This window comes from Caretta caretta, chromosome 5 (genome assembly GCF_965140235.1).
Source record: "Caretta caretta isolate rCarCar2 chromosome 5, rCarCar1.hap1, whole genome shotgun sequence".
Classification (NCBI taxonomy): domain Eukaryota; kingdom Metazoa; phylum Chordata; order Testudines; family Cheloniidae; genus Caretta; species Caretta caretta.
Window position 1 is genome coordinate 22966831 of NC_134210.1, and position 17582 is coordinate 22984412.

Consider the following 17582-nt stretch of genomic DNA (forward strand, 5'->3'; position numbering starts at 1 on the left):
TTCCAACTGAGCTTAGCCCAGAGGGCTGTCATCCAACATGGACTAGACTTCACAGAGGGTGTATTAATCCTCTGCTCTTCTGCAGCAGAGTGCACGTTTTGACACCATTTGTGGTCTTAATGGGTTTGCCAGGCAGGCAACCTCAGATCCATAAGATGATCTTTTACCAACAGTTCCTGAAAAAAATTTGCCTCTTTTTCTGTGTAACAAATTTGGAAAATATGTATAAGTGTTACCACGTGTGAAAGTGCTTTTCTCAATGTCTTAAGGTTTTGTATATTGCCAACAACCACAATAGCTAAGTGCTTCAGAGAGGATTTGGGGAGGTTCTGGTTTTTGTGCAGAAAATCACTTTTGGAGCATTATAGAAGCTATCATCTGCATCCATCTTTGATTACCATTGAGAGGAAGGATCGTCCAGTATTTAGGGCACTAGCCTAGGACTCAGAAGACCTAAGTCCAAGTCCCTGCTCAATCATAAACTTCCTATGTGACCTTGGGCAAGTCACTTAGCCTCTCTATGCCACAGTCTCCCATCTATAAAAGATAGGGATAACAGTACTTCCTATCCTCTCAGGAGTGTTGTGAGGATATGTACATAAAAGACTGTTTCTCGGATGCTATGGTAAAGGGTGGGGGGATATATTAGCTAAGGCACACAGCTATATCCTAACCCTTGGTATTGCATCTTGTAAGCAGCAAGTATATCATCCAAACCTATATTAGCCTCCGTGAAGACTTGCAAGAGATCATATATAAATGTCAAATGTGTTTGGTACACATACTGTAGTATTCTAAGAGTGCAAACACTGATTTTCATAAACATTCCCAGTTAAACTACATGGTGACAGCATAGCGATTATACTGTGCTTTATAAAAAGGAGCCTGTGACCTTGGTATGGGACACATTTTTAATTAAAAAAAGAAATAAAATACTGGAAGACTGGATTGGTAGTTGTCAATGGTAATTTTAGGCCTGGTCTACACACAGTTTTTGTACGAGCATATAAAGGATGTTGGGTAGGGGTGTAATTCTTTTACTGACACATTTATACCAGTTCAACCACTAATGTGGGCACAGTTATGCCTGTGTAAAGAGTCTTATTCTAGCATAGCTCATTCCCTTTCCTGAACCAGTAGAAGCACCTTTATACTGGTATAACTGCATCCACACTAAGGGAGGGTTGTACCACTTTAACTATACCAGTCCAGTTAAAGCAGTACAACTTAAGTGTTTAAACAAGACCTCTGTCACTAGCTCAAATGTGTCTCCAATCAGTAATGGTGGAAAGTCATCATGACCAACTACCAGCAATTCAGGTACCTACATAAGATGTGTGCATGCTGTTGGTTTTGTTCCTATTAACAGAGGTCCACATCATACTTCACCACAAGAGTTGACAACAATCAGTTCCCTTGGTAGTCTCAGCAAAGATATCAAGCCAAGGACTGAATGGGCACAAAACCTTTGTTACTAGGGGTGCTACTTCAAAGTAGTAGTGAGGATAAATGATTAGGTGGCATGGGGAAGTTTATTCCACTGCCATGGTTTACCTGTTTTGTGAAAAAATAACAATGCTACATTTTCCTATAAACTATCCCTATTCACAAGCACTAAGTTCTGCCCAAGGATGTCAGGCTAGAGTAAGAACAATTAAAAAGCAAAGACAGCAGACAGACAGGTAGCTATTAGAAGCACTTCTGTACTCAGCATGACCACAGTTATACTTATTACTGCTTGAGAAAGCGCATTGTGCTACTGATTTTAATCGGAATTACTAAAAGTCAGATTCTGAAAATAGCAAGAAAATGGGCCAAATCCTAAAGATGCTGAGCACCTGCAACTCCCATCCAAGTCAGTGGGACTCAGCACATCTCAGGATATGGTCCCACGTTTTTGTTATGGTGCCTAGAGGCCTAAGGCTATATATATATATATATATATATATATATATATATATAGTAGGACTTTTATGCCTGACAGATGCATTGACATATCTAATTCTGAAATTCCCATTTTCAAAATGATGACTAAATAAGATTCATTATTCATTTCTAGTCACAGCCACAATATGCTGGGCACAGAGATACCAGCACTGTCCCAAAGAGCTAGCAGCTCATTGCACTTTAAAGTATGTGAAATAAAATATATTAGTTTATGGAAACAAACAACCTTGGCAAAAGCGTTGTTACAGATGTTGTGGCTGTTTACTTTTCTAAAACAAAAACAAAGCACAAGTAAAATATAACCAAGAACATCTCATCCTCTTGAATTCTTAGCAAACTTCCAACATAGCTCCAAGATAACTGGGGCTTATGTGTTCTTTTGCCCTAATTGGATAAATATAATTTACAATCTTATATTGCAATGAGAATCAGGGTTATGTTGATTCCACTGAACGTGATGACAGCAGAGTTTTGGATTAGAAAGGCAATGGAAAGGGTGTCTGGAAAGCAAAAAAGAGTCTTGAGATAAAATATCACCTTGGCTTTCTCTGGCTGAAAACTTCAAAAAATCTATGTAGTCAAATTAACTGGGAAGCAATGCAACATGCTCTTCGGGGACTCTGGGAACTAAGAACTGAACGTGGTCCCAGGGGACACATCAGTGGAAGTACTGCCCTTTGTGGAGCAGTTCAGTTCTAACTTACTTGCAATAACTTTTATCCTTTAAGAATGTGTAAAATGACACAGTCTATAAAAATTGGACTTTGCTAGCAACAACAGCATTCAATAGAATAAAAAGAAGTCTTTTTTTAAAATGTGATCTTCAGTTAGCATCACAATTAGCTAGCTTATAGGCATACATGTATTTCTGCCTTATATTTGAATTATCTTTTTGTTATAAAGTTTAGAGTATCCTTTTCATGGCAGAATTCAACACCTGCAATACTATACTGATTACAGTTAGATATTTTTAGCTGCCAAACAATTATGAGATAAGAAAACGGACAATATTCCATAGTTGTACAATTATTATATCCTGTTTCAAAAGCCTGCATGGATTTATTGTAGGGAAATACTGGCTAATCTGATGGATATTGTTAGTACTTAAGAGACTGATAACTTTTGAAATCATCACTCTCTTCATATATATTACCCATATTTTGAACAAGACTAGAATTATTATTTAGCACCTACTTTAACCCAGCATCATGCTTCACTCAATTGTACCAACCTCTCAGGAGACAACTTATCCATGATAGTGATTAGCATGTCTAGAGCACTTTCCTCCCAAGGACCGCAAAGCATTTTACAAACTGTAATTAGGTAGGCCTCATTCATTACATCCCATGAAGCCGGTACATTGTGCACATTTTACAGATGGGTAAACCAGGAGGACTAACAGTAGTTTCAGGTGTGAGTGATTCTGGTCCCATCTGAGTCAATGGCAAAATTCTCATTGACTGCAAGAGGGGGAGGACTGGTCAAACACAGAGAATCCAGGAATTCAAACTCCCAGTCCTTATTCCAAGTAGTAGATAGATCAGGGTGGGCAAACTACAGCCCACGGACAACATCCGGCCCCTCAGACCTTTTAATCTGGCCCCTCGGGAGTGGCGTCGGGTCAGCAGTTTGTCCTGCGCTGCCTACCCGACGCTCTGACGTGTTCAGGTGGGACCTGTGTGAGGGCACACGTTACTGCGGCTGCACAACCCAAATGCACCATCAGAGCCTGGAACGTGCAACCCCATGTGCCTGCTACTTGCTGGCTTAGGAGACTGCTGTTTTAGTAGTGTTAATTTTCCATTGTTGAGGATAAAACAAAGGATAGTTGGCCAGGGAGTGACAGCTGCATTGTTCACGTTAATCAAACAGGGCGTGAAAAGGGGGTAAGTTTGGTTTAATCATTGTAATACTTTGTTATAATAGTATATTCATAATTGTAAGCAAGGTTTAATGTTTATTTCCACTAAAATGTATCTTTATTAAATAAAGTTTATTTGAATATCTCTGCATTGTTGATTTCGTGAGCATTCATGGCCCACTATACAATTTCTATACCCAGATGTGGCCCTCAGGCCAAAAACTTAGTCCATCTCTCTCAGAGGTGGGCAATCTCTTTATTGCATGGGTGCATGTGCACCAATATCAGCACAGATTAGTAAGGAAGAACACAGCGTGTTTTAACACGGATGCTTTGTAAATGTCAGCCACGCAAGTTTAGTGAGCAGTTTGAACTAAAATTTGCTATAGCGATATAAAAGTCCCAGTCCTCTGAGATACTTAATACCCTCCTCTCCCATTAAAGTACAGAAATTGGAGGGCACTCAGCACCCTTTAGCAGATGCTCAAGCACACAGGGTTGGACGCAAAGTAAGTATCTACTGTATCTGGTGGTTTCCATTACTTTGGGACAGAAACATTCTCTCATTTTCCCATCTGTTGCTAAAGTGTATTTTGCCCTGGACTGTTCTTTTATTCCTATAGTTTAAATTTCTGCATAACTGTAATGTTTGTTAAACATTTTTTTATTAGCAAATATCTCTACTAAACCTCTAGATCAGTGTTTCTCAAACGGGGTCCACGAGGGTACTCCGGGGGTCCACAGGCCCCACTGACCAACACCTCCCCCTCCCTCCCAGTGCCTCCTGCACACTGGGGAACAGCTGTTCAGCGGCGTGCAGGAAGCACTGGGAGGGAGGAGCAGGGATGGGGCATACTCAGGGGAGGGTACAGAAAGAGGTGAGGAAGAGGAGGGTAGGGGTAGGGTCCTGGGGGAAGGGATGGAGTGGGGGCAGGACCTGGGGCTGAGCAGGGAGCTTGGGGGTCTGCAAAATATCTTAAATCAAAATGGGGGTCCTCGGGTTGCTAAAGTTTGAGAACCACTGCTCTAGATTATCATTCTGGAAGATCATATCTTTTATAAACCAATCTCCATTGTATCATAGAATTTAAACATAATATAATTTTCTCTCACCTGAAAATACTATGGGGGACTTACTTGATTGTGAGGTTAGGTTTTGTTAGTTTTCAAAAAAGGAGGACAACTCCAACAAGTATTCATAAGTTTCCTAAATTGCCCTCCAATATTCTCTGGTATGATTGTGGCATTACATTAAATTACAGGCTAAGCCTCCTTAATTTGGAAATAACCATATTTACAGAACTATAATCCTAACCACTGCCATATTCTCATGGGAACAGAGCTATTCTATTTTATGATAAAGTGCGTGCAGTGTGTCCTATTTAACATTGTTTCATAGAGGAACATACAGTTGGTCACCACAGGTCAGAGTGGAAACCTCCATTCAATCACGTACCAGATCACTACTGAGTGCAAGAATAATATAGGACACCACTGTATGACATGAAAATGAGCAAAGCAAACTATCCACAAAAATACCTATAAGCAGTGAAAAAAGCTTACTGGGTTGTCAGGTCTACTGCTAGAGCTAAACCAAGATGTACAAAATGAATGACTTATCAAATACAAGCCAAGTAATACACAGGTACCCTGGAACAGTAAAGGAATTTTGCTAATACCGTTCTAATTTGGCATACCAATAAAATTATTAGGGTCTGTTTAAAGGGGTTAAGCAGACTACATATGCCATATGCAAGTATCTGAGAGGGTGGAGACATTATAATAATTAAGGGCTCAATTTTACCTTCCTTGTGCTGCTCAGATTCTCATTGATTTCAGGTGGAGCTCTGGCTGCCCGAGAAATGCAAGATCAAGCCCTGTATCGTATTGTATGCTTCGCAATGACCAGAACTTACTGTGTATGGATACGAAAGCTTATTATTGGTACATGCAACTTTATTTATTGTAAAAAAAAAAAAAAAAAAGTAAGGCTTAAAAATACTGGCCAGGCTGAAGCACCAACTGCTATTCAAATCTGTTTCTCTGTTCTCTTGTGGAAATAAATAAAAGGGTTGGACTAGATGACCTCCTGAGGTCCCTTCGAATCTTGATATTCTATGATTCTATGAAAAGCACCATCTAAAAATAAATACAAACCAAACTAAGCCCAAGGGCCAAACTCTGCACATGCTAGAAAAAAAATACATCTAGTCATGTACAAGGTCACTATGATCATAAGTGAATAATATCAAAATAGTCTCTTTGGCTTGGCCCTGCTTTTGGCTCATCTTTATTCATAAACTCACAATCAAGCCACACCCTACCTCAAGCCTCCATTGGCTTGCTCACTATTAGTAGGTGTAACTGCCAGTGCACTGCGAAGGAAACACATTAGCATTAACTGGAGAATATTCATATATTTTAAATTCTTCTGGGGGTAGCCTCACAGATTGGGAGGTAGCATAAGCTGCTACCATAGTGACACCTCTTGCTTCTCCATCTCAGGCTGGGGTCAAAGCATGCACCACACTAGTAACACTTGCTACGGCTGATCAGCGGTGAAGTCTGATAGGGATGACAGCCTCCTCCGCAAGGTAGGATTAGTGTGGTCATGCAGCACAGGACGGATGTTCTCTAAACAGAAAAGCAGAGCCCAGAAATGGGGAAGCTAATCAACTATTCAGACTTATTCTCATTGCCTAGGGCCAAATGCTACACCAGAATGGGGGTAAGTGGGAGACCTGAGAGAGGTTCTGTTGCGGGGCTCTTCCTCCCCTCACAATCCTAAAGGTGGCAAGAGATGACTCAACACTGCTTCCACTGCTACAGTGTTGCAAACCCTAACAATATTAGGTAATTTACTTAGAGCCCCAGCTCCTGGAGACAAGTGATTACATGGGAATCACAGCATTAATTAAAAATAATGAAATAAAAGGACATCCTCGCTAGAGCTTTTTCCATCCTATGAAAAATCGTGAAAGTTTGAAAAACAAAATTCTTCCCACATCAGGATGAAATGTGAAAAATTTCAAAGTTTTCCACAAAATAAAATTCTGAAAATAAATTCATTTTGTTTTGATGAATTAAAAAGGTTTCATTTCAATTTCAACCTTTACTATTGTTTTAATTTAATATCAAATACATTTCAAATTAAAAAAATCAAAACTTTTCATTCCAAAAATGTCAAACCAGACATTTTTAAATGGATTTTTTCAATTTTGTTTCAAAACAAAAATGTTGTCAAAAATCTGTGCAATGCTCTGAAAAATTTCATTTTTTTCAAAATGGCATTTCCTTACAGAAAACAGCGAAAATGCCCATGTAGTGGACAAAAGCTCAAAAACATGACCCAAGTGAGCCCTAAAGACCCAGAAACCGGAAGGCAAGCAAAAAGAACCCAAAAGTTACTTTTAAAAAGAAATCTCCTGATTTTAAAGGCACTCTCATTACTTTTTCTGCCTGATCCATTGTGATTTTTTAAAGCGTGGGGACGGCAGTACAACTATTACAGACATGGGCTGTGATGCCGTTGGTACCCAGGCAAAGTCTTGCCCCACTGCACACAGAGCAGAACGACATTGCTACTGCTGCATTTGGGACCCCTCGAGTGTGGGAGAATTTTACAAATTGGAGGATTCCTAGACAAATTGGAGGGCTGGGCCAAAAGAAATCTGATGAGGTTCAACTAGGACCTGTGCGGAGTCCTGCACTCAGGTCGGAAGAATCCCATGCACCACTACAGTCTGGCGGCCGACTGGCTAAGCAGCAGTTCTGCAGTAAAGGACCTGGGGATTACAGTGGATGAGAAGCTGGATATGAGTCAGCAGTGTGCCCTTGTTGCCAAGAAGGCTAATGGCATATTGGGTTGCATTAGTAGGAGCACTGCCAGCAGATCGAGGAAAGTGATTATTCCCCTCTATTTGGCACTGGTGAGGCCACATCTGGAGTGTTGTGTCCAGTTTTGGACCCCCTACTGCAGAAAGGATGTGGAAAAATTGGAGAGAGTCCAGTGCAGGGCAACGAAAATGATGAGGGGCCCGGGGCACATGACGTACGAGGAGAGGCTGAGGGAACTGGGCTTATTTAGTCTGCAGAAGAGAAGACTGAGGGGAAATTTGATAGCAGCCTTCAACTACCTGAAGGGGGGGTTCCAAAGAGGATGGAGCTCGGCTGTTCTCAATGGTGGCAGATGACAGAATAAGGAGCAATGGTCTCAAGTTGCAGTGTGGGAGGTCTAGGTTGGATATTAGGAAACACTATTTCACTAGGAGGGTGGTGAAGCACTGGAATGGGTTACCTAGGGAGGTGGTGGAATCTCCATCCGTAGGGATTTGGTCCTTCTTTGAGTGGGAGGTTGGACTAGATGACCTCCTGAGGTCTCTCCCAACCTTATCTTCTATGATTCTATCTTCAGGGAGACCAAACACACCTCAGTACCTGGACCTCACACTGCTCATTCTGTACCTTCAGTCTTCAAACTCTCCAGTCGGGGTTGCTCTCTCAGTGAAGCTGCCTCATCTATCTGACAACTCTGTCTCTGAACCACTGACACTTTAAATCCCACTCGGCAGCCTTCCTTTTCTCCACTGCTTATTACCATCTCTCTGTGAAATGTTTTGTGGTACTGTGGGTTAAGGAACTGTATGCAATGATGGGCTCTATTGTATCTTTAAAAAGTAAAGCCATGGGGATGGGGGAAAGGAAGACGGGAGATTCAGCTGCGGGTTGGGGCAGGGACCAGTGGAGAAAAAAAGAAGTGAGTCATGGCACCATCCAACCCTTTCTAGAGTGTGCGATGATACACTGGCGCTCTCTGGGGGCAGCAGCGACTGTGCTGTGACATCCCCTTGGCTGGCCGTCTACACTGGCATATTCTGTAACCCCAGGCGTACCTCAGAGATCCATCTATTCCAAGGCTGGAAGGGACCACTGTGATCATCTAGTCTGACCTTCTGCATAACACAGACTGGAGAACTTCCCCAAAATAATTCCTAGAGCAGATCTTTTAGGAAAACATCCAATCTTGATTTTAAAAGGGTCAGTGATGGAGCATCCACCAGCCTTTGGTAAGTTGTTCCAATGGTTAATTACTTTCACCGTTAAACATGTACGCTTTATTTCCAGTCTGCATTTGTTTAGCTTCAGCCTCCAACCACTGGATCATGTTAAACCTTCCTCTGCTAAACTGAAGAGCCCATTATTAAATATTTGTTCCCCGTGTATATATTTATCAACTATAATCAAGTCATCCCTTAATCTTCTGTTTATTAAGCTAACTAGACTCTAGTTAGCTTAATAAACAGATAGATTGAATCCATCACTATAAGGCATGTTTTCTAATCCTGTAGTCATTCTCCTTGCTCTTCTCTGAACCTCTCCAAATTAACATCCTTCTTGAACTGTGAGCACCAGAACTGGGCACAGTATTCCAGCAGTGATCACACCAGTATCAAATAGAGAGATAAAATAACCTCTTTGCTCCTACTCAAGATCCCCTTGTTTATGAATCCCAGGATCTATAGGCTCTTCTGTCCACAGCTTCACACGGGGAACTTATGATCAGTTGATTATCCACCACAACCCCCAAATCTTTTTCAGTCACTGCTTCCCAGCATAGAATCCCCCATCCTATAAATATGACCTACATTCTTTGTTCCTAGATGTACACGTTTAAATTTACTCATATTCAAACACACATTGTTTGCTTGCCACAGGCACGGACTTTCCAAAGTGCCAGGGGGTACTCCATCCCTGGCTTCTGCCCCCACTCCACTCCTTCCCCCAAGGCCCTGCCCCCACCCTGCCTCTTCCCACCCCATCCCCACCCCTTCCTGCCCAGTTCTGCCCCCACCCCATAGCGTGCTGTGTCCTCGTTCCTCCCCCCTCTCCCCCAGAGCCTTCTGCACTCCATGAAACAGCTGATTGTGGCGGGCTGGAGGCGTGGGAGAGGCGCTGATCCGTGGGCCCAGCCAGCGGGTGGGAGGCACTGGTGGGGTGTGGGGCTGAGCCGATAAGGGGGTTGCTGGTGGGTGCTCAGCACCCACCATTTTTTCCCCTTGGGTGCTCCAGCCCCAGATCACCCACAGAGCTGGCGCCTATGTTGCTTGCTTCCAGTTTATCTATTGATCCAAATCTCTCTGAATCAGTAATCTATCTTCTTTATTATTTACCACTCCCCCAATTTTTGTGGCATCTGCAAACTTTATCAGTGTTGGTCTTATGTTTTCTTCCAGGTCGCTGATAAAAATGTTAAATAGCGTAAGGCCAAAACCATTCCCTGAGGGATCCAACTGGAAACACATCCACTAGTGACAATTCCCCGTTTACAGTCAGAGGGGAGGCAGGACCTATGTGCACTGCAAAGCTACATTTCAAACCACCTATACTTATACTAAATAAAAGGCATTGTGAAAAGAAAAACAATCTGTCACCAAAAGAGGTTTTTAAAAACTCCCCTTTGTTTTCTATCATTTATGGACTTCTTTAATGCCTTTCACTAGCACTAAAGTGCTTTCACCGTATCGCATGCTTCCTATATGTAATAGCAGACAGATCACTTCTCGCACATACACCCCAATGCAGTTACCTCTGGAAGTGGCTCTGTAGAGGGAAGTGCCTCTCAGAGGCTAAACATCTTGTCTGAGACAGACTAGATTACTCAGAGGACATTGGTAATTAGATATTTGTTTGCAGTTTATGTCTTTGACAAAGTCTCTGGGTACATTTACAGCAGTTAGAAACAATTCTAGTTTTGATAATTTCTTGCAAACAACCGTATATAAAGAGGACATTCCTCAAATTTACAAACATATAATATAAAGTGGAAACTCAGAGACAGTATCTCTGATCAATAACTGCAGGAAGGCCATTCTTAAAACATAACATCCTTCCCATCAACTTATCTCAGGCAAAGGCCTAAGTAAATAGATGGATTTATGAACCATACCCCAAAGGTTAAACTCAGGCTCTTTCAGATCAACAGGAAAAGTGAGTATGACAGTCCAAAACCACTCCACTAAGAACATCTGGCCAGCATACCCCAAACATTCAAATCTAGGGGCTGCTAGCTAGGGCATGTTGGCTGATTTTAAATGCAGCCCTCATTAGTGCATGGCAAGAGGAAGTGTCAGTTATGCAAATCATGCAGGGTTTCATACATCAATATCATTCCCTTGAATTGCACCCCTGTGGAATATGAAACCATTCACTTCTAAGACATATGCTATAGCCTGGCACAGCTGAAAACCAGCAATGATCGAAAGCCATAATTATATGATGGTGTTTTCAGTGGGTTCATAATAGACAAGTATCTATCTAAATATATTTGTCACTATTGGTACCTTTGTTGGTAGTCACAGCACAGAGGTCAATGGTGAAATGGGCCCAGGGATTGAATTATCCCCTTACCCCTGTTGGTTGTTCACTCAAGAGTAAGATTTAGACAAATGCTACCAGAGCAATGTATTTGGAAGCCTATACTGCTACTCCTCAGGCTGTACCTTTCGGTGGATGGAGAGCTGCTATAATTTAGCAAATGTTACTAGTACAGCGGGGGTTACCTGTTACAGTCCCTAACTCAACCTCACCAGAGCACGTGCTGGATACATTGCATCCCATTCACTCCACAGAGCAACTTCCCTGAGTCTAAGTGCTAAGCAGATACAGCTGCTGAAAGACTTTGCAAGGGAAAATGACCAAGCCAGTCAAATGTTAAACATTTCTTTCTGGCTGACTTTAGATACAACTTTTATAAACAACATGCAACCATTAAACCAGCTATTCATCTTCTCGATAGGACTGTCATGAATGTTTACGTGTGTACTACTATCAGCGTCCCATAGCCTACAAACTCCAAATACACACACTTACACACACAAAATACACACTCTCACTGTCACCACACACTCGCTGATCACAACAGTCACACTAGTGCCATAACACCCCATCCATCATAACACACACACAAAGAGACCGTCAGGCATTCTCATACAGACAGACACCCACTCATAGGATTGAGCCAGGTCTGGGAACTCACTACACAATGTCTGGTGCCACACCAGCAACTGTGACCACTCTGCCTGGCACAACAGCCTTCAGGAGGCTGTGTGTTTGATGATGACACTCACCACAATACAACAATCACACAACTGCCATAATACACCATCAATCACAACACACAAAGACAAGCACACACTATCACTACACAATCCCCTGCCACACAAGAGTCATACACGCCTGCCAGAGGCAGCAGTCACACTGTGTAACAAGCACACACTCTCACAACCACACAACACAACACACAAGTGTCACACACACAAGGAGACGGTCATACATTCTCATACCGACAAGCACACACCAGCTGTCACAACACAATGCACCTCCCCACAAACACAGGAGGCAGTCCTATTCTGGTAGCAAGTACGCACACTCTCACAACACAGTGACCATACCACACAAGGCACCGGTGGCACACACTCAGGAGGTGGCAGTCCCACATGCTGGTAACACACACAGAGAAGAGGGAAGTCCCCCTAACAAACACACACACGCACACAGGAGCAGTCCCACGTGCTGGTAATCCACACACATGCCCATGCTGGTAACAGCATACAGAGGAGAAGGCAGCAGTCCCTGCAACACACACACACACACACCCCGAGGCGGCAGTCCCACGTGCTAGTAACACGCACCCAGAGAAGGAGAACACACGCGCACGCAGGCACACACACACAGCCGGAGACGGCGGTCCCACGTGCCGGTAACACACACACACACACACACACGCCCGTGCTGGTAACACGCACACAGAGGAGGAGAAGGGGTGGCAGTCCCGGTAACACACACAGCCGGAGACGGCGGTCCCACGTGCCGGTAACACACACACACACACACACCCGTGCTGGTAACACACACACAGAGGAGGAGGAGGGGTGGCAGTCCCGGTAACACACACACACACACACCCGTGCTGGTAACACACACACAGAGGAGGAGGAGGGGGTGGCAGTCCCGGTAACACACACACACTCACACGCCCGTGCTGGTAACACGCACACAGAGGAGGAGGAGGAGGGGGTGGCAGTCCCGGTAACACACACACAGAGGAGGAGGAGGGGGTGGCAGTCCCGGTAACACACACACACACCCGTGCTGGTAACACACACACAGAGGAGGAGGAGGAGGAGGGGGTGGCAGTCCCGATAACACACACCGCCGGAGACGGCGGTCCCACGTGCCGGTAACACACACACAGAGGAGGAGGGGGTGGCAGTCCCGGTAACACACACACACACCCGTGCTGGTAACACGCACACAGAGGAGGAGGGGGTGGCAGTCCCGGTAACACACACAGCCGGAGACGGCGGTCCCACGTGCCGGTAACACACACACACACACACACACACACACGCCCGCGGCCCCGCCCCGCTCACCTGAAGCAGGTGGCCAGCTCGCCGCTGGGTTTCAGGCACGGGTACCGGCTGGTGGCGATCTTGTTCTCGGAACAAACCTCCCTGCGGGGGAAGCCGGAGAGAAGAGGCGGCTTTAGCCAGAGCCCGAGCGGGGCCGGGCAGCGGCGCGGGGGCGCCCCGGGCTGGGGCTGCCAGGTGCAGCCCGGGGCTCTCGGCGGCGCGGGCGGGGAGCCGGCCCCGGTGGGGCGAAGCGGGGGACCCACCTGTCGCGCTCCTCGGGCTCCTCCCGGTAGGTCCAGGTGTGCCCCAGAGCCAGGAGCAGGAGCAGGGCAGCCAGGCTCCGGGGCAGCCGCCGCCGCCCTGCCTCTCCCGGGCCGCTCTGCAGCACCATCGGGCGGCCTCTGCTTCCGCAGCTCCCTCGGCCTCCTCGGAGAGCAGCGCCGCAGCCCCTGCCTACCCCGCCTGCCGAGGAGGAGAGCGGCCCCCTGCGGCGGTCAGATGGTAGCGGGGGGACGTGGAGAGGAGCTGCCGCGGCAGCCAGATGTTCCACCGGGGACAGGCAGCGGTACCCGGGGGCTGGGGAGTCCTCGCCAGAGGCACAGGCAGTGAGGATAGTGGTATCCAGATGTTGCAGAGGGGGCAGGTAGGGGCAGCTAGGGGACGAGGCAAAGGCTCGAGGTATCTAGATGTTGCAGAGGCGGCAGGGGCAGCTGGGGGGGGGGGTTGGCAATGAGACAGACGCTGGGGTAGCCAGATGTTGCAGGAGGGGTAGCTGGGGGGTTGACAGCAGACAGACGCTGGGGTAGCCAGATATTGCCGGGGGGGGGCAGACAGGGGTAACGGGGGGGGGTTGAGAACCAGGCAGACGCTGGGGTGGCCAGATGTTGCCGGGGGGGGCAGACAGGGGTAGCTGGGGGGGGGTGTTGAGAACCAGGCAGACGCTGGGGTGGCCAGATGTTGCCGGGGGGGGCAGACAGGGGTAGCTGGGGGGGGGGGGGTTGAGAACCAGGCAGACGCTGGGGTGGCCAGATGTTGCGGAGGGGGCAAGCAGGGGGTGTCTAGGGGCTTCAGCAAGAGGTGGGGCTGGACGCGGGAGAGAAGTTCCCTGGAGCCTGAGTCCCTGTCCGCAGGCAAGTGCCGAGGCAAGCCGCGCTGGAGTTGTGTGGCTGTCGGGGAGGGGAGGTGTGTATTTACGGGGGGCCGGAGCGGGGGGGGATCAGTTTCCTAGCGTAGGGATCTCCCCGGGCTCCTGGAGACGCAGTTCTTCGTCTCCTGTGCTACACGCGGGGACATCGCCCTTGCCCTGGTCCGTTTTAAATGACTCGCGCTCCAGACTCAGCCCTGTGCTCTTTGCTGCCCAGCGATCCTGCCGCCGAAGGAAGAGACCGAAACACGCCAGAGAGACTTGGATGAAAAAACGAAAGGTCCCAGAAACCGAAAGACTCTGAGACAGAAAACCCCCAACACTGTAAAGCTGCCCTCGGCAGTAGGAATGATGGGAGGCTGAGTGCCGGCACATGGCTGCCTTCCAGATCCAGCCTTATCCCACACGTCTCTCTCACAAGGACAGCGTAGCCACAGGATCTCTGCTACAAGTGTTGTTTACCCTTGTGCGCAGTTACCCCTTCCGCCCCATTCCCAGAAGGGAGATCAACTGATAAAACAGTGCATCAGCTGGGGCCCACTGCACCGTGTCATCCTGGTTTTATAGTTCGGGCGCAAATACCATAGAGGAACAAACCCGCCTAATGACCCTACGCTTGCAAATTGGGAGGAGAGCTGAGAAACACTAAATCCCTAAATGGGCTTTGAGAGTAGGGGGTGCTGTCTACAACCATGAAAGGCTTTTGGACAAAAGATAGCGCTTACAGCTACAGTCCTTTCACCTGTAGCGCTGGAAACAGTTTACAGAAGCAGCATTATAATCCCATTTTACAGCCGGAGAAACTGAGGAACAGAGTTTAAAGACCAAATTGTGACCCCTTTACGCCCACCACTAACCCCGCTGACCTCACTACAGTGAATAAGGCCACATTGTGAATACTGTGAGTAAATTGTTCAATACCACCCAGGCAAACTGGAAGGATTGAATTTCAGGGCCTTTCAGAAATTTCCCAGAACTGCCAACCAGACTCTGCTTAGCTATAACAACCCCACCCATAAACAGTTTTGTTCTATTACATACACTAGCAAAACTGCTTTTCTTAACATGTGCTTTTATGTTTTGGGGGTATTTGAAGGTCCTATCTCACAATTATAATAAGCTGCTTCTGTATCTCACTAAAGCATAGATGGTTGTTATTGGCAGATTTTTGTTTTCAGTAGGGAGATGCTTTAAGTGTTTCTTCCATTCTAGTTCCTTCTGGTCAAAATAAGGACTAGGCAGAGACAGAGCCCAGTCCTACCTCACTGAAGTCCATGAGTTTTGGGGGTGTTCCTGGCAGGGGTAAGCCCTAAACTTCTCATTCAGACTCTCTCAAAATCTGAGATAACAGGGAACAAAAGACAGGAACCTGATGTTTGGATCTCGGGGCTTTGTAAGCACCTGTTTCCATATAATGTTCCTTCCCTTCCCCTCCACTCCCCAAGGAGGATAGTATCCAATAACAGAGTTTGAAAGGAAGAGAAGCTTGCACTGCTACAACCCATACTCTGCCTATCTATGGAGTAACAAAAGAACTATTTTCTAGTGATGCTAATCCAGCATTTTTCACAAGCAGTAAAATTCTCCCCCCTAAGTTTTGATTATTATTTTTTTTTTAAATTTAAAGAGATGGACACAAATGGGAGTCATTTGTCACATCCCCTCCAATCATAATACCACACTTCAGATAAGTTCCAAGTTTCACATCTTGGGAAAGTCTATGATTTTATTTTTTCTATAAAGATAGGCTAAGTGGGATGTATAGATTTTTGTAAGTCATTACTGTAACTTTTGTAGTACGTAGGCACTGTAATTCAGTACCTATGCTACGCTTTTTGTTTTATGTTTATCACCCATTTATGTAAGAAAGTTTGTACTATCAACAATATTGTTTATCTTTAGTAAAAACTAGCAACAAAGGCCTACACTTGCTTCATTTGACATATGTAAGTAGTCCCACTGACTTTAAGGAAACTACATGTATACAAAGTTAAGCATGTACATTATATCTTTGCAAGATCAGGGCCTAAAAAATACAATATAAGAAGTATTTTAGATATGACCATGATATACAAAACTAAACAAGTTTAAGTAAGTTTGGATAATATCCAAACACAGGCCTTTTATTTTTCCAATTAGTAATTTTATTACCAGCTAACACATAAAAGATGTGGGTTAGATCTTTTTGCTTTGTCTCATTTTTAAATGGACGTGCAGCCAAGCCTATTAGGAGCACAAGGGTTACATTTTAAAAAGTGTTGAAGTGTGCCATTCGTTAAGAAAACACTGAAGTGGTCTGATTGCCCCAGGCAGGAATAATCTAGAGGTTTTTGTTTGTTTTTTTAAATACAATAAATAGCCATAAAGTGCTTTTTTGGTGTGAGGGATGCTTTTGTCCTTGCATCGAGGCAAACTTTGTTTTGTTTTGACTTGCACAACTCAAGTATGTATAAAGTTGATAAAGCTACGTGTGAAATTTTGGAGCAGTCTCAAAAAAGGAGATGAGGAATTCAGCATAATAGTGGTGCATATTAACAATTTCCTTGGTGTTGTTTATGCAGGAATACAAACATTATTGTGACCCTATGTGTTTTTACAAATGATAATATTGATTAAACATCATACAAATTCAGGTTTTTTCTGGGATTTCACAAGTAGTTTGAGTATTTCATAAACAAGGTTAATCAACTGCACATTAATAAAGAATCTTTCATATGCCCACTTCTGGAACAGGAGGGCACAACCATCTAGGACATTGCATCACAGTGGTGCAATGAAATTGAAATGTGGAAAGACACCATGGCAAGCCCTGACTCACCCAAAATACATCTCTAAAGAGATCACAAGGCCTTGAGTTAATATACTGTTATGAAGCTTTTAGGCGCTAGCAGTCAGAGCTCCACTGTGCTGGGCATTGCCCCTAAAAATTGAAATCGTAAAGGGTGATTATGATGTATAAAGATGACTTTAAAGTATTCCTTCCTCTGCACAAAAAGGGTGTCCTCCCCCCACCACACACACCCCTTAGAAATAGGAAAACTTCCAAAAAGACTTCTAGCAATTCAGTCTTCCTTGGTTTTGCTAGAACTCTTGTTGGAAGTTTCAGAGATGTGCATTTTCTTAGCCCTTTATTGAAAGAGTGACTGTACTTATATTTAACAGACACATCTTGTCAAACATCTCCCATGTGTGTAAATTAAAAAGATGTTAAATAAAGAAC

General features: G+C 44.9%; 1 protein-coding gene and 1 long non-coding RNA gene across 8 annotated transcripts in view; one reads left to right on the forward strand and one right to left on the reverse strand.

Annotated features, from left to right (window-relative positions):
* The window catches only part of LOC125637330 (uncharacterized), a 58226-nt gene extending 48059 nt beyond the window's left edge, over positions 1 to 10167 (forward strand). The window contains exons 2-3 of the long non-coding RNA XR_007356904.2: positions 5648 to 5752; positions 10042 to 10167. This is a non-coding gene — a long non-coding RNA (uncharacterized LOC125637330). The remainder of the gene's footprint in view (positions 1 to 5647; positions 5753 to 10041) is intronic.
* Positions 1 to 14914, reverse strand: part of CCBE1 (collagen and calcium binding EGF domains 1) — a 224348-nt gene extending 209434 nt beyond the window's left edge. For all 7 annotated transcript variants that reach the window (XR_007356900.2, XR_012668379.1, XR_007356898.2 and 4 more), the window contains exons 1-2: positions 13482 to 14914; positions 13240 to 13320 (exon numbers count right to left, since the gene is read on the reverse strand). Coding sequence is in view for 3 of the 7 variants with exons in the window: in XM_048851673.2 (XP_048707630.2) it covers positions 13240 to 13320; positions 13482 to 13609 (209 nt within the window). In the remaining 4 variants the exon portion in view is untranslated. The remainder of the gene's footprint in view (positions 1 to 13239; positions 13321 to 13481) is intronic.
* Between the last annotated feature and the right edge of the window lie 2668 nt (positions 14915 to 17582).